Below are 27851 nucleotides of genomic sequence, written 5' to 3'. Positions count from 1 at the left end.
GAAAAGATAAATGAAAAGGGTAATATTAACATATTCTTAAAACTATCTATTATTTAATATATTTCTGCATCTCTGACTAAAATCTTCCAACAACCAGGGAATACACACAATAAACAAAGTTATAAAATATGTGTAAGTAAATAAAAACTTGCTTGGCTTAGTACTTTCAATGAGTAAATATTAATAATAATTATCATTTGTACATTGGTACTTAAACTGTCTCCAAGCAATCATGTTTACAAAATAAAATTGTTGTTAAAGCTTATTTCTCCCAAAGATATTACAGAGAGACTTCATGACTTCAGTTTCATCACCAATTATTTAATTATCTTAATTTCTTAAATAGTACAGTCCCCAAATAGATTTAACTTAAATAAAGACAATGCAACATTAGTTATGTTGATGCACAATGTTCTCGCTTTTTTAAGGATTCTGAAGAAACAGCAACATCTTAATATCAATCAATTATACAAGCTTATTTTTAGATTCAAGTTAGACTATGTAACTAGGACACAAAGTGTACACTCACAGCCATCACTGAGGTAAATAAACTTGAAGGCATTTTCCTAGGCATTCTGGGATTGAGGAAAATGAAATGTAAAGGGTTAGATTGTATTTCGGGCTCTATAGGCCACACATAGCCTCTGTCACATATTCTTCTTTTTTTTAAACATCCCTTTAAAAGTATAAAATTTATTCTTAGCCAGGGGGCTGGACCAAAATAAAGGACAAGCTAGATTTTGTCTAAAGACTATGGTTTGCTGACCCCTGCTCTAGAATAATCTCATACAATTTGAAACAGTTCACTTTTGTCCATGAGATCGAAAGTCATCAAAAATGACGATGATATGATTGCTAAGGAATGAAAAACCTTCAAAATATTAAGAAAATTGATTAAAAAAATTTTAAAAATCAATGATACACAAAAAAAGCAATTTCAAAGTATCTAGTAATGTTGAAGATATTCAAACCCAATGGCAAGAATTTCTTCTTCTAGGTTCATACACCCTAGACAAACTCTTATACATATATACAAGGAAACATGTACAAGAATATTATGGAAGCACTGTTTACAACAACAAAATAAAACCTGGAAATATCTAAAAATGCCTTAACATAAAAGTAGGTAAATAAATTGTAGTGTCTTCATGAAATAGAATACTAGACTGTCAAAATGTGAATGTAGGGCTGGACAAGGGAGAAAGTTTGGAAGCAGGGAGATTAGCAAGGAAGCTGTTATACAGCCAAAATGCATTGCCTCATATATTTATAATCAAGAGTGAGAGTTCTTAATGTTTTAACAAAATTTTTAAAGGTCACATAACACTTGTAATTTTTCCCATTGATTATTAAGGTCATTCTGCATGATTTCACCTTGATCATTTTAACAGTCCTGCACTTCAGGCCAAAGTAAGACCTGCCTATTCATAATATAATATAAAGTCAAATAAACAAAACCAGCACTTTTCATTTACATGTGGTAAATTACTCTTTTACCCAAAGGAGACTGTAGACAAGGAATTAAGAAAGTGAACAATAAAATAAGGATCATGGCCCACCCAATAAAATAAGTTTTAGATAATGGCAAAATGTGTTTTTGTTGAGCATTGGGGGCAGCAAGAAATTTTTATGCAGATTTTAATCAGTTTAGAGTAACTAATTAGGCAAGCTGTGGTCTGACAATGATCAGAAAGGAAATTGCTGGTGTCATTGTTTTTACTGAAATTATTATCATGCCAAGCCTGTATTATTATTGCTGTTCTTATAGCAACTACCCATAAAAGTCAAAGATATGACATATAATAGTAATCCAGTGAAGATATTTCCTTAAGTAGGTAATAGAACTTATGGCATATATACTACTTTTTAATTTATCTGGCTTAACTGCAGGAAAGAGGTTATAAAACCTGGAGAAATGATCATTCTTCTCTCTATATCATGATTCTAAAAAAGAAGATAATTTGAAGATTAATGTTGAAAACTACAAGATTACAGTCATTTCATGATTTCTTCTCTGCCGAGTACAATGTCAGTATCTTAGTACTGATAATAGAAAGATTAATATTGTTTAAATATCCAATGTACAGGCAAACAGATTTGATCTTTTGTTGAAAATGTGGAAAAATGGCAAATAGCCTCAACCAACTGAAGGGTCATTCCACTACCACATAAAGTTGGACTACAGGAAGCCTGTGGCGAAAAAACAATGCTTTTTCTCTCAAAACAAAACAGAAAGAAAAATTTAAGAGATTTGAAAATCTAGCCTAAGAATTTAGCACTGTGAAGAAAATCTGAATTGGAATAATCCAAGTCCAGTGTTACTAACAAGTCATAGTAATAATGAAAAGACTGTAAGTTCCCTAGAGAACATGTGATTTTGTATAGAACTAGAACTACACACTGATGAATCTTACCTAGATGAGTGGCCTGCAAAATACAACCCAACCAGCTGAACTGATACTTTGCATTTGGTCTAGAAGTTTATGAGAAGTCAAAGCAATTTGATCATCAAGGGAGGTTATTTTGACATTCAAGTTGTCAAAAATCACTGTATTCCAGTACGAAGAGTTGCAAAACTTTATTTTCAGTTTCAAAGATATGTATTACATTTTACACTACCACTAACTGAAAACTTAACAGATCATAAGGCTGGGCGCGGTGGCTCACGCCTGTAATCCTAGCACTCTGGGAGGCCGAGGTGGGCGGATCGTTTGAGCTCAGGAGTTCGAGACCAGCCTGAGCAAGAGCGAGACCCCATCTCTACTAAAAATAGAAAGAAATTATATGGACAGCTAAAAATATATATGGAAAAAATTAGCCGGGCATGGTGGTGCATGCCTGTAGTCCCAGCTACTCGGGAGGCTGAGACAGGAGGATCCCTTGAGCTCAGGAGTTTGAGGTTGCTGTGAGCTAGGCTGACGCCACGGCATTCACTCTAGCCTGGGCAACAGAGTGAGACTTTGTCTCAAAAAAAAAAAAATTAAAAAAAAAAAAAAAAACAGGTCATAAGCTTTGCTGCCATACTTTTTGTTCCATTTGAGGTCACATATACATCTACTTCTTAAAAATAGGAGAGAAGGCTGGACGTGGTGGCTCATGCCTGTAATCCCAGCACTTTGGGTGGGTAAGGTGGGAGGATCGCTTGAGGCCAGGAGTTTGAGATCAGCCTGAGCAAGAGCAAGACCCCATCTCTATAAGAAATAGAAAAATTAGGCCAGGGTGGTGGTGCACACCTGTTGTCCCAGCTACTTGTGAGGACGAGGCAGGAGGATCGCTTGAGCCCAGGAGTTTGAGGTTGCAGTGAGCTATGATGACATCACTGCATACTAACCCAGGTAACAGAGCAAGACCACGTTTCACCAAAAAAAAAAAAAAAAAGAAAAGCAAAAAAGAAAGAAAACAAAAGAGCAGCAGCTAGCATGAGCTAATTTTGTGAAAACTTGCTAAATTCTTGGTATGTATTATCCCCTTTACTACCTGTAACAATCTTTTAAGGTGGATACTCTTACTATCATAATTTTACAAAAAAAAATATAAAGTGCAAAGACGTGAAGTAATTTAAATGCCAGACCTTGGATTCAAGTCCCTTAAATGTTACACTTGACAGAGGAACTGCCCCAAATGTTTAGCCACCATCAGGCATAAAAGATAAGCAATGGATTAAAATATAAGCATCGTGATCTACTCATGTATTATCAACAGAGGGGCCTTAGGAGTCATTTAAACTACGTCACTTAAAACCTGATGCAAAGTACAAAACAAGCTGAGTAACATGCCAAAAGTCCTAGAACAAGTTAAATGGCAGAAATGATAATAAGAATGCAGGATTTTGGTTTCCAGATCACTACTCTTTCTAAAAATTATGTCCTCTCTTTTCTTCAGGGCCTTAAAAGAAAATGTCCCCATAAGATTTTACAAAGTACCATCAATTTAAATTCAAAGGTATTTGTGGTCAGGAGATCAAGTAGGAAGGGTGAAGTCTAATTCTTTCTAAAAAGATGCTAGCATAGATCAATTTGAAAATAAGAATTTTATTAATACCCATTATAAACAAGGGATCATTTACATCTAACTATCTGGTTTAGATATATATATATATATATATATATATATATATATATATAAACCCTGTGGTCTACGAGTTCTACATTTGATCAAAAGTTACTTAACTCTTTAAAAATAACACATAAATCCCTAGACTAAATAAGGTTGATAAGGCTAGATAAAATATTTCTTTGCCAATTTTACTTAGCAAAAAACTGGTATGTCAGACTTGCTACATTTTACCTCTGAGATAGCATGTACTTCACTGATAAGAATGATCAAGAAAAACTGCCATTAATAAGTTAAGTACCATGAACTGGCTTATTTTGGAAGTTTTCTTTTTAATGTTCCATGGCCAAGATTTCAAGTGTTCAAGTTTACAAAACAACAAAAATATCTTAAATACTTATGAAAATATTTGTCCAGCTGTTCTATTAATCTAGTGAGAACCAAACCTGACTTATCTTTTACTGTGTTTCATTATTTCACACCGTATCAGTCACAAATTCAAGTATAATATTTACACCTCATGCTCTTACAATTTTGCCCCTTTAATCACTACTAGGTTTTTTCCAGTCTTCCCAAGGGCTTTTTAAATGTGTCTGACACCTGCCTGGTGCTTTTGGCTATTACAATTCAAATCAAGTTTTTATAAGTTCTAAAATGTCTGGGGAAGGCAAGTTAACCTAAGTGTTAACTATGGCTAAATGTTATGGAATATGCTCATAAAAACCTAAACTCACATGAGATAGAATTACATACATGTAACATGAGTAAAGGATCTTGAAAATTAATAAAAAGTACAGCATCAGCACATACAGAAGGCCACTCTGGGAAAGCACTTCAAAGGGTTTGAAAATCGGCATTAAGTACTAGGCAAGAAATGCTAAGACCAAGTGAAAAACCTAAAATGTGAGAGGAGCTGGCAAGGAAGAAAACAGAATTCAAGTGTTCCTCTGAAAAGGTATAACATAAACCTTCCTCACAATTCATTCATTCCTTCATTCATTCAGAAAAAAAAATTACATGTTTATTCAGAACTTACTTTGCAGACATCATGCTGGTTACAATTAAGCAAGCTATAAAGTGTACATGTACAAATGTATACAAACCCATGAAAACCCCTCTTGTTAGTAATATAACCAACCACTCTTATCGCTCTCCTTCTCTTTTACTGACTTCTCTGCAGAATCTCGAACACTGGTTCTCAATTTCCATGTTTTCATCTCTAGAAATGACCATTCTCTTGAGCTATAAAACCACATATGCAATTGCCTTTGGGACATATCCGCCACTTTGTCCCAGAGGCATTTCAAACACAACATGTCTAAATTCCCATTCCAAACCTCCTCTCTCACCTCCAACCTGCTTCTCCTACTCTCCCAAGAGTTAGAGTATTTCCATCTGCTAGTCATTGAAAATAAATTTTTTAATCTTTGACTTTTCCTTTTCTTTCTCATTTCTCACATACAACCAACGATCAAGAACTACAGACTATAAATGTTACCCATTTCATGATATTAGTTTAGTCTCTCCCACTAAATTATGAGTTGATAGACAAGGGCCCCTCTAATGAAAAATTATTTTTGTTTGCCATGTATGGTGCCTCACACACAGAAAGTGCTTAATATGTATATCTTAAGTTGTTCCAATTGTAAAACATTTATAAATATTTTTAAAGTATTACAGACATAAAATTATATTTATTTCATCTTTAATTAAATTTCACTCAGAAAAGAGTTAAAAGATAGAAAAAATAACTAGTCTCTCTCCATCAGCTAATTTATCCGTGACTAAAAAATAAAAAACAATAAAATTTTCTATTAGACTTCTTATAAATCTAAAAGCATTCTTCTTTTTCTAAATCTCTCTAGGTCTTCTTAGATTCCAAATACTAAAGGTTTTGTTACCATAATTCTTTTTTCATTTTTTGCTTTTAGTTAAATGTTATTTAAAGAATATTTTTATGTCAAGACATCTTTTTAAGATACCAGTTTTATCAACTCATATAAGCTCAACTCAAAAAAATAATTAACACATACACTCATTACATATGATGCCCCAACATTAACACTGTAGCTATACAAATAATGACAAATTTAAGTAAATGCAATCTAACTTCCAAATAACTTTGTGAAACTGACAATGGAAAATTAACTATTCCATTTGTCCCAAGAATCACAAGTTACTATTAGTTATTCCCTAACAGCCAGCTATTCAAACAGTGACAAAACTAAGTAGATGTCTTTATTTAATATTGATGCTAATAACTACAAATTTAAGCAAATGAGGCACATAATACAACACTGTTTGGAGAAGTCAAGGGAATTTTTAAAGTTAAAACAAAACAAAAACTTAAAAGAAATTAAATAGAAACTCAAAAGGTTTCAGACTCCAGATGAGCCCAAATGCCAATAAACCCATAGAAGGAGAATATAAAGTTAGGATCCACAAAAGGCATAAAACTGGACATAGTTCCTGGTGAGACCCTAAATTAGAAGCTGTACCCAAGGTGAAAGAAAAAAAAAATAACCAAAATACTAAGAGAAAGAGTTCTTTATAATGTTGGGGTCTGGGTTTGGGGCCAGAACTAACACACACCTTTATAGGTTTCAACTGAGAACTGCAGTGAAAAAGGCAAGCTCAGGGCAGCCCCAAACCCAGGCTCCCCAGCCAAATTCTTCTCAGGGCTTTTCTCAGTAACTTTCCACTATCATCGTGGACAGGAGGATAATGAACAGGAGAGAAGTTCTCCTCCAAAGCCCTTCACCCATGGAATCCACAGTCTTTTCTATGATTCTTCTCTTTCTCTATACTCCACTCATCCTGTTCACTATAGTACAGAACTCATAGTTGACCTTTTTAACTTAAATTATTTCACTGAATGTCTATAATATACCCAGATCTGTGATACTGACCTCAAAACTTGTTAATTAATAGATTTTATTTTTTAGTAAGTTTAAGATTTACAGAAGAATCAACAAACATAGTACAAAAAACTCCTATTACTACCCATCCAACCCACACCTGCAGTTTCCCCTATTCTTAATGTCTTATTAGCATGGTACATTTGTTACCATTAATGAACCAAGATGGATATATTATTATTAACTAAAGTCCACAGATATTCAGATTTCCTTTGTATTTACCTAATGTCCTTCTCTTTTTATTTTAGGATTCCATCCAGGATATTATCATATAACATTTAGTTATCATGTCTCCTTGGCTCCTCTTGCTTGTGACAGTTTCTCGGACTTTCCTTGTTTTTAATAACCTTGACAGTTTTGAGGAGTACTAGTCAGGTATCTTATAGAATATCTTTCAATTTCAGTTTGCCTAACATTTTCTCATGGTTAGACAGAGCTTATGAGCATTCAGGGAAACTCCAGAAATAAAGTGGCATCACTGTCACATAATCTAAGGATAATATACAGTCATCCCTCAGTATCCACAGTGGACTGGTTGCAGGATCACTACAGAGAGCAAAATCCACATATACTCAAGTCCTATAGTTGGCCTTAGTGATCCCAAGGATACGAAAAGTCAGCCCTCTCTACACATGGGTTTCCACATCCTAAAAACAATGTATTTTTGATCCTGAGTTTGGTTATGGCTGCGGAACCCACCACCAGGGCGGGACCGAATGTATCTGCTGAAAAAAATCTGTGTGTGAGTGGACTCGTGCAGTTCAAACCTATGTTGTTTAAGGGTCAACTGCACTACCAACATGGCTCATTGCCAAAGATGTCAACCTTGCTCACTCGGTTAAGATACTGCTTGTCAGGTTTCTCCATTATGAAGTAGTTCACCCCCTCCCCTCTTTCCATATTAAACTCTGTAGAAGAAAGTCATTATGCCCACCCACACTAAAGGAGTAGGAAGTTATACCCTTCCAAACTTTTTCAGTGAACTTTTCAAATATAGGCTTTGGAGAAGATTATAATGTACAAATGTTACACTACTTTTATAGAGTGAAAAACTGAGACTTAAGGAACCTGTTTAAGGTTACAAAGCTAAAAAGTGTTAAGTTTAGGAAGCAAACGAAAGCTATTTGAATCCTAGTTTAGTATTCTTTTCATTATGACATACTCAATTTCAAGGGCACAAACTATACACTAATAGGTAAATTTCAAGCTCTATGTTATTCAACCACCAATAGTTTTCCAGGTACTTCTATTTCATCCAACAGTTTCCTGTTTCTTTGGCCATGATTGCCCTTTCTTATTAACTCACTCCACTTTTACTCTTAGGACAAAGCCATACGATTTTTCTCACTTTTCTTTGTCCTGGAGAAACAAAATTATTTTAAACTGGTTCTCAGAAACATCTTTCCACGTCTCTGAACCTGCCCTATACAAACTGACTGAACTAGCTTCTGCAGTAATTTGGTATAATTAATGAAAAAGGCACTAGACACTAGTTTTATTTTTTAAAAAGCGGGTGGGAGAATGGAAGATTTTATTATACAGTTATTAAGAGCTCAGTCTTTGGAGTTGGGAAGTTCTAAGACAAAATTTCAATTCCTTCACCACCACTTCAATGTTGGAAAAGTCACTCAACCTTCTTAAACATCATCATCATTATCTGTAATCTTAGAAATTAATCTTAAAACATTCTGTATATAAAAGAGGTATCTATGTAGTTTTCTATGCAGTATCTGCAATATGGAAGCTCTATGATGTACAGAATAGTCTACATAATTTAAAAACAGAAGCCTAAAGATGAAATTAGAATTTTTCAAATTCAGATTATCGTGTACTTTTGATAAGAGAATATTAAGAGACCTAGTTAAATGAAGAATAGTAATTATAGATGCTCCTGACTGATGATGGGGTTATGTCCTGATAAACCCATCATAAGGTGAAAACATTGTAAGTCAAAAAATGCATTTAATACACCTAGCCTACCTTACTTTATAGTTATCTTAGCCTATCTTAAGCATGCTCACAATACTTATACTGGCCTACAGTTAGGCAAAATCATCTGGCAACACAGTACGCTGTAGAGTATTTGTTCTTTATCCTCATGATTGTGTGGCTGATTCGGAGCTATAGCTCACTGCCACTGCCCAGCATCACAAGAGAGTATCATATTGCACATTGCGAGCTCAGTAAAGGATCAAAATTCGAAGTATGGTTTCTACTGAATGTGTATCACTTTCACACCATCATAAAGTCAAAAAATTGTAAGTCAAACCATCTTAAGTTGGGGACCATCTGTGCTTTCAATTGTGCACTGCTTTGAATAAACCACAGGTTTTCCTGAAAATGAGATATATTTTATACAATTCCTCTCTGAGACAAATATACAGAAGAAAATTTCCCAAAAAGTAGAGGACATTATCAGCTCATCACATTCCTGTACTCACCAATACAATTAATAAAGGACTTGCTGAAAATCCCTGTTAGAGGCCTAACCACCCTTCTTCCAGAATCAGTTACAGTTCTTCATAAAGTAAGCAGCCCAGCTATCCAAAGACAATTAATCTATTGTAGCACTCCAGACAAAAAAAAAAGATAGAAGCAGAGAGGAAATTGCAACTGGAAAATATTTTGATGTAATTGACACAGATGACAAACAAAACTTACTCAACATGTCAAGTGTTGCAATCTGCACAAAAATACATACATATGCCAGTCCACACAAGCCAAAGGGAAATTTCAACTCTGAGTACAGTATATATCTTTTAATCTCTGTTTTAAAAAGATAGACAGGGGAAGCTAAAGGGTTCTTTCATAAACTTAGAAAAAGAAATGTTTAAAATCTCCTATTAAAATATCACACAGATTTAAGGTAACTATCACTGTGAAAAGATTTTCAATATATCTAAAATATTTGTGTTTCCCAATTGGCTAGAAAATTACAGTGTATGCCTACTTTTTTCTGATCACTTGTAAAAGATGTACGACTTGTTATTTCAAAAGTTCAAATTAAATTATAACACTTAAATCCCTTAGATAACAAACATTTATACTGAAACCAAAAGGCAACTTTTTCTGTATAGCAAGTTAAAACTAAAAAGAATATTTGGAATATGAATTCCTAGCTTCTTTGACTTCAGTTTCTCATACATAAGCTGGATGATATAACTACTTTAATTCTCCTCACAATCATAAATCAGACTAAAATGAAAAGACCAATGAAAATGCTGGTAGAAGGCAAAAGTCCCCAACTTTTTATTTTGAAAATCTTTAAACGTATAGGAAAGTTAAAAGAATAATACAAGTTGAGTGTCCCTAATCTGAAAACCCGAAATTTGAAATGCTCCAAAATCAAAACTTTTGGAGTACCAACATGACACTCAACGGAAATCCTAACTGGAGCATTTTGGCTTTCAAATTTTCAGATTACAGATGCTCAACCGGGACACATCATGTAAATATTCCAAAATCTGAAAAATCCTAGATCTGAAACACTTCTGGTCCTAAGTATTTAGGATAAAGGATACTCAACCTAAAAAATGAACACTCATGGTTCATTAAGTATATCCTCCACTCAGATTCAAAAAGTGACAACTGTCAAACTACAGTACTATAGTGAATAAAAATTTACATTCAATAAAAATTAGGAACTTGAATATACAAAAATCTCTAAGTGTTATAAACTCAAGTAAGATAACTTCTTAACATCACTTATCTTTTCTGTGTATAACCTAAAAGAATTAAAAACTTAATGAAAAAGTTCAAGTAAATTAACACATGGCTGGTTATTTTACATGAACAATGTCTAAGTTAAACCTCTCAAAGAACCACTTATCATTTTCTCATAATGAAGAAAGACTAAAAGTGAAATTGTCTAAAATTATGGAAGGTTATATATTTTAAAAAAGCAAAATAAGTATATTTCCAAGTAATCCTATGATAGTACAGAAACCAGTCCTGGTGGCATCTCTTACTGTTACCTCGGATCACAAAAAGAGTGAGATACTAGTTTCTAAGAAAATAAGTGTGCTTCCTTGAGATTCAAGTCTAAATAACTGTGAGCTAGGTCCTCATCAAATAAGTTTTAGATTTCCAGTAAATAGAAAAAATTCTAATATTCTGAATACACAATTGCAGACTACATATGACAAGAAGAGTAAAATGGAGATGACAGTAAAAATAATAAGACATGCCAGTAAATAGCCATGTCCATTACCACATGATAAGAGGACAAGGACCAAAGAGAAATCAGGATGTCTTTGGAAATTTCAAAAGCACTTTTACTCGAACATTTAAAACTGCAACCTCTAAAATTGTAGTTGTGATCTGCCATAACTGAGTATGGTAGAAATGGTCCTCTCCCCATATTTTTACTCACCAATATCTCCCAGAAGAAAAGATAATCAAAAATATATTGAAGATACTGATTGTTAAAGTTAACAGATTAAACACATCTAAATATCATTCCATATAAATTTTAAGTAAAGCCGAAAGTTGATAAACTCCTCTGAAATAAGTTTAATATTTTCAAACCACTAATGATTTCAATGTTCTAAGATAGAAAATGCATTTTTTTATGCAAAAAATTCCCTGGTATTATCAAGTACCAGGAAGATTATCATGTGCCTTTTTGAAAGGAATTGATATTTAGGTTAGGTAGGTATTTTTGTGACATAGCAGTCCACAGAAATGGATTTAAAGTTTTATATATGTATATTTGGTAATTGGATATATAATAATATCACATAAAAATTAATAAAATTAACATCTGGTCCTAAAGGAAATATAAAAACTTATATATCAAGTAAGATTATTTATCCCAAGTAATGGAAAGTAGAGCAATGAACAAATAAAACATGTATGTGTACAGTTCAGAATAAAAATAATGCACATATATTTTCTGACTGGTAAAGTATTTTTAAAGAATCTAGTTTTGCCATAAAAAGTGTCTTATTTATTTGAAAATTTTAAGTATGTAAATATTGAATTCACTATCATGTTTATAATTAAGTCTTGGTTAAGCAAAAGTCTTTAGTGCAATTTAAAGACACAGAAACAAAAGAAAACTGCTTTCTGTTACACATGGGTATAAGAAATATTGAGAAGAAACTAAACAAGGCAGTCTTCTCATTGTCCACCATGATTTGTTGATAACATGCACTAATTTATTTCTTATCTCTCTTCTCCCTATATTACATTGCCATCAACCTCAAATAAAAAAATAAAAACCAGCTGCTCCTTAGGATGCCTTTGTATGTTCTCCTACAAGTGGGAGAGGTGGGGGTGGAGGGAGGCCAGGAGAAAGAGTAACCATGAAAAAGTTTAGCACCCTACCTTTATAGCTAGAAAATTCAGTCCACTCTCATTGGCCAAAGCCTTTGCTATCATTGTTTTAGAACATCCAGGTGGCCCATACAGAAGAACTCCTTTAGGTGGCTGAATACCCATTCGGATGAAAGACTCTGGATGTTTCAAGGGCCACTCAACAGCCTGTTTCAATTTCAGTTTGATGTTTTCCAGTCCTCCTATATCTGACCAGGATACCTAAAAAAACAAAACATTTTCTAAATATAAGTTTTGCCAGAACAAATAGAGAACTTAAAAAAAAAAATATCAACAAAACTGCACAGGGAAGAAAACTATTTAAGAATTAGGAAGATTCTTAAAAAAAATTCCAAGAATATCAAGAAATTAGGAGTACAGAAAATAAAATGTAAGCTGCATATTGCAAAAATACTTAAAACCAAAATATTTCTGCTTGTAAGTCTTATTATATATTAATAAATGTTTAAATGATTGAACATATTATTAAGTCTACCCTTCTTAAAAGTTCTTAAAAGTCAGGTTTCATCTGTCTGACAATGGTTAGTCAGTAATCCAAGGTCTCACCCACATATCTAACTACTTTTTTTTTAGCAAAATTACTTCTACGCATATTTTTTTAGATCCTTATGGAATACATGATCTTTTTATCTTTGGCATACATAAAGTATCCTCAAAATTTTGTTCCTTTTTCTCAATACCCCCAAAACAAGATAGTTCTTTATACATACCTCTTAAGAATGAACTGTTTATCAGATAATGTACACAGGAAACAGAGAAAAGAATGAGACATGAATCCACACTTTAAAGAACTTACAAACTAATAACAACCAGTATCATGCACATAAATAACCACAGTACAATGGAAAGATACTAAGTACAATAACAAAGAAACAGAAAAAGGCTTTGGGAGTTTCCGGGAAGAAAAGATTACTTTCAGCTGGAAGGCAAATCTGAAAGCCAATATTTCAAGGATGGATAAAATTTGGAAATGTTACAACAGGGGAACGGTCAGGTGGAGGCACAAAATGACACAAGGCTCAGAAGGAAACAAGTATAAAGAGGATGACAGAAAAAAGATTTGAAAGAGGGAAACGAAGAAAAGTTGAAGCCATGCATCATAGGGCCCTGAAGACGAGATGAAGGAATGAGATGGAGTTAACTCTTTGTACATAGTAACTCTTTGAAGGTTTTTAATCTAGAAAGTGATATGGTCTGATCTGTGTTTCTGGAAGACTTCTCTGACAAGATTCATTAAAGAGGAGACAGAAAGCAGGGAGACAAATAAAGAACATATTAAATATTAATATTATTAAAGTTAAATTAATATTAAAATATTTAAAAATGAGATAAATAAATAAAAGCTTGAACTAGGGTAACCACATGCACATAATGAACACATAACCCTAACCCTAACCCTAACCCTAATAAAAAAGAGGGAAACTTAAAGCTAAAGATTTTATGATGGCTAGAAAAAGGGAATATGAACCACAGAAGAATATCTTTAGCAGGGAAAATAAATATGATAGATTTTTTTTGGATACACAGAGTTGGAACATACGATACTCAAAAGATCAAAAGTGAGCACTTGCACCTGTAATCCTAGCACTTTGGGAGGCCAAAAGTTTGAGACCAGCCCCTGAGCTACTCATGGCAAGAACCTGTCTCTACAAAAAATATAAAAATTAACCAGGCATGGTGGCTCGAGCCTGTTGTTCCAGACACTTGGGAGGACGGAGCCCAGGAGTTGGAGGTTGCGGTAAGCCATGATGATGCCACTATATTCTAGTTTAGGTGACAGAGCAAGACAGTGTCTCCAAAAAAAGAAAAAAAAAAGTGAGCACTTGGAATATAAGCAGAACAAATGGAGCATGGAGCTCTGGAAAGATGATAGGATTGGAATTTTAGATTTCAAGATAACCTCATATAACCAAGAGAAGAGAGGTGTGAGTCAAAGGCAGATCAATGGGCATGCCTACATTTAAGATACAGGAGAGGAAGAAGCAGGAAGAAATGCCAGATAATAGACAATTTACAATTCCAAAGAAGAAGAGAGGGTTTTGCTTGTAAATATCAGAAAAAGAGTACTTTTTTCAAATGAACTCACATGGTTTAGTGGGGGGATTTTGTTGTTTTTGTTTTCTGTTCACAGATCCAGAAGAATGCTATGTTATCAACCATAATCCTGAGAATAGGATTTATTTATTTTTTCTAAATTGCTTTCTTGGGATTTATTTGAAGAAATAAGATCACTGGATTAAAAGGCATGAATATTTACAGGTCTCTTGTATAATGCCTGTTTGTTATTCCAACTATTTTCTCTATTTTAATGATACCAGCAGTAAGTATATAAGTTTCCCTGCAGTAAGTATATAAGTTTCCCTGCAGCATCATCAGCCTTGGGTTTTATTTTGCCTTTCTTTTTTCCGATTTCTAACTTCACCAATTAATAAAATTAAAAATTAAACTTGAGACCAATACACATGAGCTTAAGGGCCTTATAACATCCAGCTATTAAAAATTAAACTTGAGACCAATACACATGAGCTTAAGGGCCTTATAACATCCAGCTATCACTGGTAGAATCAAATTTACTGTTTACCAGAAGGCAACTGTTATTGGTGTAACTGGGCCTGCTTTAGGTGGAAGTGTAGCAGAACTGCCACATCTTGATGGGTATCTTTAATCTTTTCTTTTTCTTTAATTTTTAAATTTCATTTGGAAAAATTTGAGACATATACAAAAGTTGAAAAATCAATATAATAAATGTCTATATACTCTGTCAATCCCAAAGAAAATGTTCCCTACAAACATCTTACAGTATTTCCCGGACAAAAACCCCAAAACAGACAAACCCAAAACAAAACGAAAAACATAAAATGAAAAATTCAAACTGTATACCCACAGAAGCCAAAGAACTTGATGATCAGGTTAAAAATAAATTCCAAAACAAAACAAAACAAAACCCTTTTATGGACAAGTTTCAAAGGGGCAAAATAAAAATTAACGAACTAGGCTGCATGTATTTACCTAACTGAAAAAGAAAAAACAAAAAAAACTAGACAAAATGCATAAAGCATCAACTCTCAGGACACCAGACATCAGGCAACAAAGGACAATGACCCTTAAGCGAAGTTACCATATGACCCAGCAATTCCACACCTACATTCCCAAAAGAATTGAAAATAAGTGTTCAAAGAAAAACTTATACATGAATGTTTATAACAGCATTATTCATGACAGCCAAAAAGCAAAAACATCTCACTGTCCAACAACTGATGAATTGATAAATCAAATGTGCTATATCCATACAATGAAACATTATTTAACAGAAGTACTGATACATGGTACAACTGGGATATATTTCAACCTTGAAAAACTTATGCTAAGAAAAAGAAGCCACTCACAAAGAGCCATGTATTTTATAATTCCATTTATATGAAATGTACAGAATAGGCAGGCAAATCTAAGTGATTGCCTGAAGCTGGGGGTGGGGGATAGACAGGTTGGGAGGTGATTAGTAAAGGGTACAGGGTTTCTTTTTAGGATGATAAAAATGTTCTAAAATTGACTGTGATGATGGTTACTCAACTCTGTGAATATACTAAACACCACTGAATTGTACCCTTTAAGTGAGTGAATTACTTGGTATGTGAATTACATCTCAATAAAGTCGTTAACAAAAATATTATTTATATGGTATGATGATTAATTTCAGGTGTCAATTTGACTAGATTAAAGGATATCTAGATCGCTGGTATAGCATTATTTCTGGGTGTGTCCGTGAAAGTATTTCCATAGGAGACTGGCATGTGAATCTATGGACTGAGTGAGGAAGATCAGCTCTCAATGTGGGTAGGCACTATCTCATTTGCTGGGGCCTGGATAGAACAAAAAGGCAGAGAAAAGGTGAATTTGTTCTCTCTCCTAGAGCTGGGTGACCCTTCTTTTCCTGCCCTTGGACATCAGAGGTTCTTCTGCCTTTATATTCCAGGACTTGCATCAGGAGCCCTCTGGGTTCTCAGGCCTTTGGCCTCAGACTAAAAGTTATACCACCAGCTTCCCTGGTTCTGAGACTTTTGGACTTGGACTGAGCCACACTACTGGCTTCCCTGGGTCTCCAGCTTGCAGACAGCCTACCGTGAGACTTCTCAGCTTCCGTGATTGTGTGAGCCAATTTACTTAATAAATCCTTTCTCATATGTCTGTCTGTCTATGCATCCATCCATCCATCCATCCATTCATCCTATTGATTCTGTCTCTCTGGAGAATCCTGACAAAATACATATGGAAAGGCAAAAGAACTATTTCTGAATAATAACACTATGAACCAAAATGCTTCATAAAATATTTATTCAGCCATTTACCAAACATTTATTTAGTTGTTGCTATTTGCAAAGCACTGGGGCTACAAAGATGAACACAACAAAATTCTGCCCACAAGGTATATATGTGTATTTTGTGTGCACACGTACTGGGGGCACGGCATGTACACGTTACAGGATCTTTGGCAACTAAGAAATTGGAAAATAATTTTTCAGGCAGAGGAAGACAACATGTGCAAAAATATGGAGTGTTTTAGTGAGACTAGAGCATAATGTAAGATGAAAGTAGAGGAGAAGGTCAAACTAAAGAGCTTAGATTTCATTCTAAAGATGATCAGCAGGTAGTTATGCTGGTAGATCTTAAGCTGCATCAGTAATTTCTTTTGAAAACATCACACTATGAAGTAATGGGACCAGTCTTTATGTAAATCATCTCCTTTACCCTACATGAAAATAGGTACTTTTAGCAAACACTCATCAAGTATTTATAGAGTACTAATCAACTGTATGTATAAGTGTAGCATATGTCTGTATTACAACTTCAACATTATTTATAACTACAAAACAAGATATCCATCACTGCAAATTAAGTTTTCCATTTAGAATCTGAGAGGAAGGCTGCTTGATTTCACCAAAATTAATCAGGATTAGAACTGAGAATGGAAACTGATGATTCTTCTACTAACTTTTGTTCTCTCTCATTGCTCTTCCTATAAAAGCCTGAGAAAAGTTAGGTAGAAGAAGAAAAATGAAATGAAAGAGTTAAACTTCTAAAATATTGAATAAGGTTAAGACTACAATCTTGATTTTGGCACTGAGTATTTCCTGGTTAAAAGTAATCTGCTTTCCTAAATGTGCTTTCCTGTCCAACTGTTATTACTTAAAACTATAAAAATGCACAAGAGAAGTTGGCAAGAAAGACTGGGATCTTGGGAGTGATAGAAGACACTTTTCTGTCTAGACAACAAAAAGCAAAATCAAAAGAAACCCAATTCGAAACCCCTGCCAAGAACCAATATAGAATTAATAGAATTTCCACAGGTTGTACTATCTATTCCAAAAAAAGCGACCTTTTATTTAGTGAAGCATCATAGAAACCCTCAATCCTTTGAGTCTGTAAAAAAAAATAAAGAAAATATAGAATGAAGTACTGTATTTAAAGAAAAGAAACTCAAATTCCTTCTCATTATCCTAAGGGTATATGAAGAATGAAATATAATTATGGTCAATTAAACTATTTTACTCAAACCTTTGCACCAAAAATGTACTGTTAATGAGCTCATCCTATGACATTTAACTCTCTGTTACAATCTGATGTTCTAAGTTCATCTGAAAAGGTGCCAGATGAAAATTTAGCAGTAAACTTTGACTATGTAATTAGTGAGAGAGACAGTCTTTTGACTATTCATATAATTAAGAAAACTGCTACTTTTCAAAATGGGAGTAAATGAGGAATGTTTATTTAACTAATGACATTTGGTATACACTCAATTTGACAACCAACTACCTCTAAATTTAACCTGGATCTGAGCTTACTAAGTGGTCTGAGATTACGCAGTTAGTCCTGAGGCTCTTGCTGCAGTTCACTTTACAAAATTGGGTTCACATGAAAGGAAAGCCATACCTTTTAAATGGCTTTTAATTTATTATGAACCAAATGTCCAAATTCTGAAACCTAAAATCCAAAGGCAAGATCAAAAGTATAAAGATGAATTATTTCCAAATAATAAGGGACAACCTAAAACTCTACATAAACTGAAATAGGGAAAGTCTGAAGGCAGGAGTGTGGGGAGATTTAGATGTATAAATGATTTAAACTTGATGGTAATATTTTGGTTAGGAATGTATTTATCACTAATAATTGTTACGGTGCATACGAAGTGACTTCTTGCAAAGATAACATATAAATACAAATTCAGGCAATCCCCAGGTTACAGACAGGGTATGTTCCTGAAAACATCTTTAGGTTGAATCTGTATGTAACTTGGATCCCTGATGCACAGTGCATATATAGTAATAATAATAATGACAAAGTATTAATATAATAGCTCATATGTGGTAATAACAATACAGTGTAATACTATAATAACACCACCCCTGTACTGTAATAATAAGTAACAGAAACTACTGTGCTCTTTCTTTTAATTCAAACAGAACATAAAAACAAACTCATACAAAAAGTTTAGATTGGAGATAGGACAAATTTCAAAAAAGAATATTAAGGTTAACATTCACCTAATGTTGCATGAACACTCAACACTAGGCTAGTAGGAATGCTACACTTATTTTGATCTTCTAACCAGATCAATAAAAACCTTTCCATTTCAATAATTAATCCACTACACTACTTAGTAATAATTGATGCTTTCGTTGGAGCACTGCCTTTCACATGTTCCTTTATTCTTACTTTATCCTTTATAATTGTTCCAACACTTGAGTGACTGAAGCCTAATGCTTTCCCAATGAATGTCTGGCCTTTCTGCGAACACTTAATTATTTCTACTTTCGTTCTACTTTCATTTCCACTGTAATCAACTTTCTCTTTGCTGCAGATTCACCTGGATTTGCAATGGACTCTCATAGACTCACAAAATCGAATAAAAAAGTTAACACGAAAGTGATGCTGTATGGAAGGGACCACATAAACAATGAGAGTTCCTGCTAGCATAAAGATGTTGAGCCAACAAATCATTTACACCATACAGGTGTGTTTACATGTGTGGAAGAAACTAGTCCCTAAATTATTAATTTAATTTTTTAATTATAAATTATCTCATTTGTAAGCACAGAACACTGTAAGTTGCGCCGTCCATAACCCAGGGAATGCCTGTATTAAAAGCATTATAATTTTTTTCTTTATTTTAACAAAATGAGAATTTTAATATATGCTTCTGTGGAAAACATGAAGGACTTCTCTATAACCTTCCAGAGTAAAGAGATTAGCATTATTATAGGCATTTTTATTCTAAAAATGTTAAATTCACTGAACAAGGGTTCAAATTCACTAAAGAAATCAGTTGCTTTAAAAAATATGAACAACCTGAAGAAAATTACATGATGTTATTAATAATAATGGACCTTGGTAAAGAAAAAGGATGGATATTCATTTTCACAAAAATCTGAAATTCACCATGTAATGTGGGGTTTTTTTCCATAAAAATTAGTTATTCATTCATTCAACAAATACTGAGTGAGCATCTACTATGTGCTAGTCATATGCTAAGTAGTAAGGATAAAAAAAAAAGAACCTTTTCTCTCATGTAAAGTAAAATACATTGAAAGTAATGGACCAGCTAAACCCTTTACCTAAAAATTTAACATTTTTATAGGAAGTAAAAGATATATAATTCATAATTTTTATTTTGTGCTTAAAATATGTATTTATCTAATTATTATGATTTATCATAAAGATCTTTTCAAAAGTCAAAGAAATAAATTCTAGTGAAAAGTAAAAAGAGAAAAAAAATTCAAAATGAAAATGAGTTTCTGCTCAAACTTTTTGTAATTTTATGATTATAAATTACAACAACTTTTCTGGGGCGGGGGCAGCGGGAAACATAGAACTTCATGATATTTGCCACAAGTTTCAAAAATCATGTATTTCAGTCTGGTAATTCCACTTCTGGGAATTACAAAAGCAAAGAATTGCACAGAAATATCTTTATAACAATAGTATAGAAAAAAAGAAAAAAGTCTAAATATCTGAGAGTGGAAGATAAAACAATTAGAGTTTATCCATATAAATGTCCATTATGCAGTCATTTAAAAAGAAGTTAGCCAACAAATTTTAAGGTAAAATATTTACTATGTAATTTTAAGTGAAAAGAACAGAATATAAAACTATGCATGTTCTAAGATTAACTGCACTAAAATACCTATAAGCAAAGGAAAAAAATGTTTTAGGAATTATAATAAAATGTTAACAGTTGTTATCTCTGGGTGAGAAAACTGCAATTTCATTATGAATATTACCATATTCATAGATTCTAAGGATTCCTACAGTAAAAAAAAAATGCATTTGACTTTAATGTCCCTGTAAATCACCAATTCAGAAACTCCAAAAAAGGGAAACATTACATTTAAACAAGTGGCTAACACTTGTGGTCTCCTAAAATTAATAATGTATTACATTATACCGTAATTGGCAACATTTCCATCTTAGCACTTTTCTTTCAAACTTAAATATAACTAGGCAAGTGTGATTTAGAAGATTTAATTTCACATACTAAAATCTTTTTTCAAAAGATGCTGAATGCCCAATTTACTATTTTTAAAATACTCATAATTAGCCAGTTGAAATAGGTTTTCTATAACAAAATAAGTATTAAACCTTCCACAGAAATAATTTGGAGATATTTTTGTAGATATAATAGCCAGAAATCAGAAAACTGAATTTTAGGAATCCAATTATAGAAATGTTGACTTCTCAGGAAAATTTTTACAATCTGAAGGGAGCATAAAAGCAGTGTAGAAAAGTACTTTCACCAATGTTAATCACTCCAGAGCTCATGAGTAACATCACAGTACACCATGGCCTTGGGCCAAATAATAAAGTGCCAAATGGAAAATGGCACAAGTCCATGGATTGTAAATACTGTATTAAAGGAAAATAAAGGAAAAAAAATCTTTCATTATAGTAATTACATATGCAGTTGCAGTACCAGTTCCTATGATGAATAAATCAGTTTAGCAATTCCAAGAGTGGACAGACACTGTTTAAACACATTCTCTACTGGCAGTAATTTTAAGTTTAAAACCTCACTGTGTGGTTCCTTTAGTTTCTAAACATTTTAAAGTCTAAAGTGTTTCTGATTGGTGTAGTTGATTTATAACTATTACCCGAAATTTTCACGTGTGTCGTCATTTGATGATTATGCATCTATCTGATCCATTATATTATGCAACAGTAGCAAATAAAATACAGATAAATATGACAAAAATATTCATACCAATCAGCTTAAAATTTAGACCATAAATTCTAGAGAAATGAAAAGTTTCTACTAACCCAACATCAATCATTTGTTGGTCCATAAATGTTCTGCTACAGAACTTTTGAAAAGCCCCAAAATTAAGTTATTAAAGTTCAATAGTGAATTTGAAAATGTTTCAAAAAGAATTCAGAACCACATTAAGTAGCATCAGCTCTAGTGGCAAGTCCTTAGGGGATGTTCCTATCTCTAGGGCACTGGTTCTCAGTCTAAATTTACAAAACAATTGTGTTGTATAAGAAGTTAACAAGTATATGCATCATTTAGCTTTGCTAACTAATTACTCCAAAATTTAGTGGCTTAAAGCAACAGACATATATTATTTCTGAAAATTCTGAAGGTTAAGTGGGTAATTTTTCAGGTCTAGGCAAACTTCAGTTGGGGTGGGATGGTCTAGGATGGTGTCACATGTCTGGCAATTTGCAAGATGATTAGACCGAGGGGATCTTAGCCAGGAGGGTCACTGCTCCAGAGTCTCTCATCCCCCAGAAGCTAGTAAAGATTTCTTAACGAAGCTAATGCAGGATTTCAAAGAGCAGCAAAGGAAGGCAAACCCCAACCACTTTCAAGACTGCTTGTGTTATGTTCCTCATATCACATAGGCCAAAGAAAGTTATATGGCCAGACACAGACTCAAAGGCTGGAACAATTGCTTCCCTCTCTTTTACAGTAGGAGTACAAAGTCATAACACAAAAGGGCAAACACAGTGATGGGAAGAATTTGTGGTCATTTATTATAATCTATCACATTGCAAAATGCAAAAAGCCTCTGCTCCCCATGGTCCATGGCCAACTCTATTTCCATAAAACAACTTTTTTATCACTTTATAATGCATATTAGTATATTAAAAGACTGAGATACTGAAATGCCTATATAAAATGAGGCAAAGGATACAAAAACTATGCCTGACTTTCCAACAAGGCTCTAAGTTTTTAAATAATTGTAATGTTAGAGCTTTTGCAAGAAAGTCCATGACTGAGAGGAAAATGATGATGGTGAGATAGCAGAATAGGACTTTATACCATTCTTCCCTGACAGAAAATTTCAACAACTAACTGTCCACTCATGAAAATAACCTTCACAAAAGCTAAGAAATTCAAGAAAGAGATTAGAGCACCTGGACAGAGAACAAAAATAAGAAAGCTTGCATTGAAGGGTCTAAAGAGGACGACAGTTTCACATTTCCCACACTTCATCCCACACCCAAGCTCTGGCAGCACAGTGTATAAAGACATTCTCTCTGTGAGGGAGGACAGTGAGGTAAGCATCTGACTTTGTCATAATTCCAGCATTAGGTATACCCCAGCCTGAGGCCAGGACACACAGCCCCAGGCTGGATCCCTGCAAACTCAGGCTCTAGGCTTACACCTGGCAGACCCAGACTCCAAACCAGCCCCCATGGCCTCAAGTTGGACTCAAGCTCTAAGCCCACCACTGTGGTCCTAACCTCCAGGGTCACCTCAGCATCAAGCATACCCCCAAAGCCCCAAGCTCCAAGCCAGCCTCTGTGGTTCCAGGCCAGACTCCATGGCTCCAGGTTCCAGGCCAGCCCTCACACCAGACGAGACTCAGGCTCCAGACCCACCTCTGTGGAGTCTGGCTCTAATCCTACCCCAGCACCAAACCTGCCCCCTGTGGACCAAGACACCAGGCCACCCAAGGACTCCAGCAGCAAGCCAGCCTACAGAACCCACCAGATAACCCACCAAGAACCACTACATGAGATGAATGGGGAAGGGCTTTCCCTGAAGAAGCCAATGTGTAAAGACTAGAAGAGCTGTCTACTTTTTCAAATGTACAGACAACAACACAAGGCCACAGTATCACAAGTAATTAGGGAATCAAGACACCACCAAAGGAACAAAATAAAGCACCAGTAACCAACCCTAAAGAACTGAAGATCTACAAACTGCCTGACAAAGAATTAAAATTAATCATTATAAGGAAGATCAGTGACCTAAAATAGAACTCAGATAAATACGTGGAATCAGGAAAACAATGTATGAACAAAATGAAGAGTTGAAGAAAGAGATAGAAACCATAAACACACACACACACACACACACACACACACACACAAATTCTGGAGCTGAAGAACACAATGACTAAAAATTCAACAGAAAGCTTCAACTGTAGATGCAATTAAGCAGAAGAAAGAATCAGTGGACTCAAAGACACAGCCTTTGAAATTATCCACTCAGAGAAACAAAAAGAATAAAGAATGAAAAAGAGTGGGGAAAAAAAGCCTAAGGGACTTATGGGACATCACAAAGTGAACCAATGTACCCATTATGAAAGACCCAGAAGAAGCAGAGAAAAGGGCAGAAAGTTTATTTAAAGAAATAATGACAAAAAATGTCCCAAATCTGGAATAGGAAATGAACATCCAGATCCATGAAACCCAAAGAACTCTAGACAAATTAAAATAAAGACAGCTTCACCAAAACACATTAGAATCAAATTCTCAGAAAGTCAAAGAATTTTGAAAACCACAGGAGGAAACCAACTCATCACATACAAGGGGACCCTCATAAGACTATAAGTATATTTCTCAGAAGAAACCTTATAGGTGAGGAGACAGTGAGATAGTATATTCAAAATGCTGAAAGGAAAAAAAAAAAAGCCAACTAAGAATACTACACCAGAAAAGCCTGGCCTTCATAAATGAAGGAGAGATAAAGGCTTTCCCAGACAAACAAAAATTGTGGGAGTTCATCACCACTAGACCTATCTTACAAGAAATGCCAAAGGAAGTTCATCAAGTTGAAATAAAAAGGTGCTAACAATGCAAAAACATATGAAAGTATAAAACTCACTGTGAAAGTAGGAATTTAGTCAAATTCCAAATTCTCTAATACTGTAATAATGGTGCATAAATCATTTTTAACTCTGGTATAAAAGTTAAAAGAAAAATAATAAAAATTATAGCTATAATAATTTGTTAATGATGGATAAAAGATGTAAATTTGTGACATCAACAACATAAAATGTAGGAGTAGACGAAATTAAAGTGTACAGTTTTTGTGTCTGATTGAAGTTATCAGCTTAAAATAGACTATTTTAACCATAAAATATTTTATGTAAGCCTCATAGTAATCACAAAAAAAACTTATAGTAGATACACTAAAGATAAAGAAATCAAAACATACCCCCACAAAATACCGTCACATCAAAAAAGAAGACAGCAAGAGAGGAAGAAAGGAATAAAGGTAATATAAAACAGAATGTCATTACCTATCAATAATTACTTCAAATAGAAATGGATTAAATTCTCTAATCAAAAGACAGAGTGGCTGAATAGATTTAAACAAAAACAAGATCCAATAATATGCTGCCTATAAGAGATTCTCATAAACTTTAAGAGCACATGCAGACTGAAAATGAAGGGATAGAAAAAATATTTCCTGTAAATAGTAACCAAAAGAAAGCAGGGGTAGTTATGCTTATGTCAGATGAAAGAGACTAAGTCAAAAACTGTCACAGGAGACAAAAATAATTTCTCAAATAATGAGAAAGGGGCCAATTCATCAAGAGGATATAACAATTGTAAATATACATGCACCAAACACTGGAGCACCTACATACATAAAGAAAATATTAACACAACTAAAGGGAGAAATAGACAGCCATACAATAACACTAGAGAACTTTAAACCCCACTTTCCACAATAGACAGATCATCCAGACAAAAACATCAATACAGAAACAGCAGACTTGAATAACACTATAGACCAAATGCATCTAACAGGCATATATAGAACATTCCATCCATCAGTAAGAGAATACACATTCTTTTCAAGTGCAAAGGAAACATTCTTCAGGATAAATCGATCATATGTTAGGCAAGAAAACAAGTCTTAAATTTAAGAAGCCTGAAATCATATCAAGCATCTTTTCTGCCTACAATGATATGAAACAAAAATCAACAGCAGGAATAAAATTGGAAAATTCACAAATATGTAGAAATGAAAGAACATATTCCTGAACAACCAATGGGTCAAAGAAGAAATCAAAAAATATCTTAAGACAAATGAAAATGGAAAAACAACATACCAAAACTTATGGGATGCATCAAAAGCCATTCAAAGAGGGAATTTTATAGCAATAAATGCCTACATTGAGAAAAAAAGAAATATCTCAAATAAACAACCTAACTTCACACCATAAAGAACAACAAAAAGTAAAACAAACTAAGCCCAAAGTTAGAAGGAAAGAAACAACAAAGATCAGAACAGAAATAAATGAAATAGAGACTACAAAAAAAAAAATCAATAAAACTAAGAGATGGTTTTTTGAAAAGATGAAATTGACAAACTGAAGCTAGACCATTAAGAAAAAAAGAAGATTTAAACAAAATCAGAAGTGAAAGAGGACACAACATAACTGATACCAAAGAAATACAAAACATCATAAGAAACTACTATGAACAATTATACAACAGATTGGATAATCTAGAAGAAATGGATAAATTCCTAGAAACATACAACCTACCATGAGTAAATCATGAAGAAACAGAAAATCTGAACAGACCAATAATCAGCAAGGAGATTAAGTCAATAATCAAAAACTTCCCAACAAAGAAAATCCCAAGAACTGACTGGCTTTATTGGTGAATTCTACTAAGCATTTAAAGAATTAACACCATTGCTTCTCAAACTCTTCCAAATAATTAAAGAGAATACTTCCAAACTCATTTTATGAGGCCAGCACTAATCTGAAACCAAAGCCAGATAAGGACACTCTAAGAATAGAAAATTATAGGCCAATATCCCTGGTGAACATAAATGCAAAAATCTTCAACAAAATAACTGCAAAGCAAATTCAACAGCACATTAAAAGGACGACACACCAATATCCAGTGGGATTTATCCCTAGGATGCAAGGCTGCTGGCTCAACATACGCAAACTACTAAGCACGATACATCATATTAACAAAATGAAGAATAAAAATCATATAATCGTCTCAACAGAATCAGAAAAAGCATCTGATAAAATTTAACATCCTTTCATGATAAAAACTCTTAATAAATTAGGAACAGAAAGAATGTACCTGAACATAATAAAGGCCACATATCACAAACTGACAGCTACTATCATACTCAACAGTGGAAAGCTAAAAGCTTTTTCTCTAAGATCAAGAACAAGACAAAGATGCTCACTTTTGGCACTTCCACTCAATATATTAATAGTACCGGAAGTCCTAGACAGAGAAATTAGGCAAGAAAAAGAAATAAAATGCATCTAAATTGGAGAGGAAGAAGTAAAATGGTCTGTTTGCAGATGACATGATCTTACATATAGAAAACTCTACAGATTCCACCATAAAAAATGTTAGAACTAATAAATGAATTCAGTAAAGTGGCAGGATGAAAAATCTACATACAAAAATCAGTAGCATTTGTATACTCTAACAAGAAATTATTAGAAAAATTTCAAAAAAACGCATTTTAAACACTATCAAAAAAATTACATACATAGATTTAACCAAGAAGAGAAAAAAAATCCATAAATTGGAAACTATAAAATACTGATGAAATAAAGAATGATATCCCCACTCATGTATTAGAAGAATTAATGTTGTTAAAATGTTCATACTGCCCAAAATGGTCTACAAATTCTATGCAAGCCCTACCAAAGTTCAAATGGCATTTTTCACTGAAATAGAAAAAACTACTAAAATTCACATGGAAACATAAAGTTGCTGAACAGCCAAAGCAATCTTTGGCAAAAAGAACAAAGCTGGAAGCATCACATTACCTGATTCCAAAATATACTACAAACCCATGGTAATCAAACAGCATGTCAATATATGTGACAGAAAAAATGGATATTAACATGCAGAAGAATGAAACTGGCTGGTTATCTCACATAATATGTAAAAAATCAAGTAATGGATTAAAGACTTAAGTATAAGGATTGAAACTGTAAAACTACTAGAAGAAAATATAGGGAAAAAGCTCCATGACATTGGTCTGGGCAGTGCATTTTTTAATATGACCCCAAAAACACAAGGACTACTACTCAGCAATAGAAAGGAACAAACTATTGATACACAAAACAACTTGGATGAATCTCCAGGGAATTATACTAAATGAAAATAGCTAATACCAAAAGGTTACATATTGTGTGATTCCAGTAATAGGACCTTTCTAACAAAATGTTAGAACTGAGGGCAGAAATGAGGAAGGTAGTTATGAAGGATCTTTGTGGTGATGGAGCTATTCATTATCTTGATTATGGTGATGAATAT

At 33.7% G+C, this 27851-nt stretch overlaps 1 protein-coding gene across 2 annotated transcripts in view; it reads right to left on the bottom strand.

Moving 5' to 3' along the window:
* The window catches only part of AFG2A (AFG2 AAA ATPase homolog A), a 241320-nt gene that overhangs the window by 181578 nt on the left and 31891 nt on the right, over window positions 1–27851 (bottom strand). For both annotated transcript variants that reach the window (XM_069493176.1, XM_069493174.1), the window contains one exon: window positions 12300–12509. In XM_069493176.1, coding sequence (XP_069349277.1) covers window positions 12300–12509 — 210 coding nt within the window. The remainder of the gene's footprint in view (window positions 1–12299; window positions 12510–27851) is intronic.

Source organism: Eulemur rufifrons, chromosome 18, assembly GCF_041146395.1.
Source record: "Eulemur rufifrons isolate Redbay chromosome 18, OSU_ERuf_1, whole genome shotgun sequence".
Classification (NCBI taxonomy): Eukaryota; Metazoa; Chordata; class Mammalia; order Primates; family Lemuridae; genus Eulemur; species Eulemur rufifrons.
This window is presented reverse-complemented; position numbering and strand designations above follow the sequence as displayed.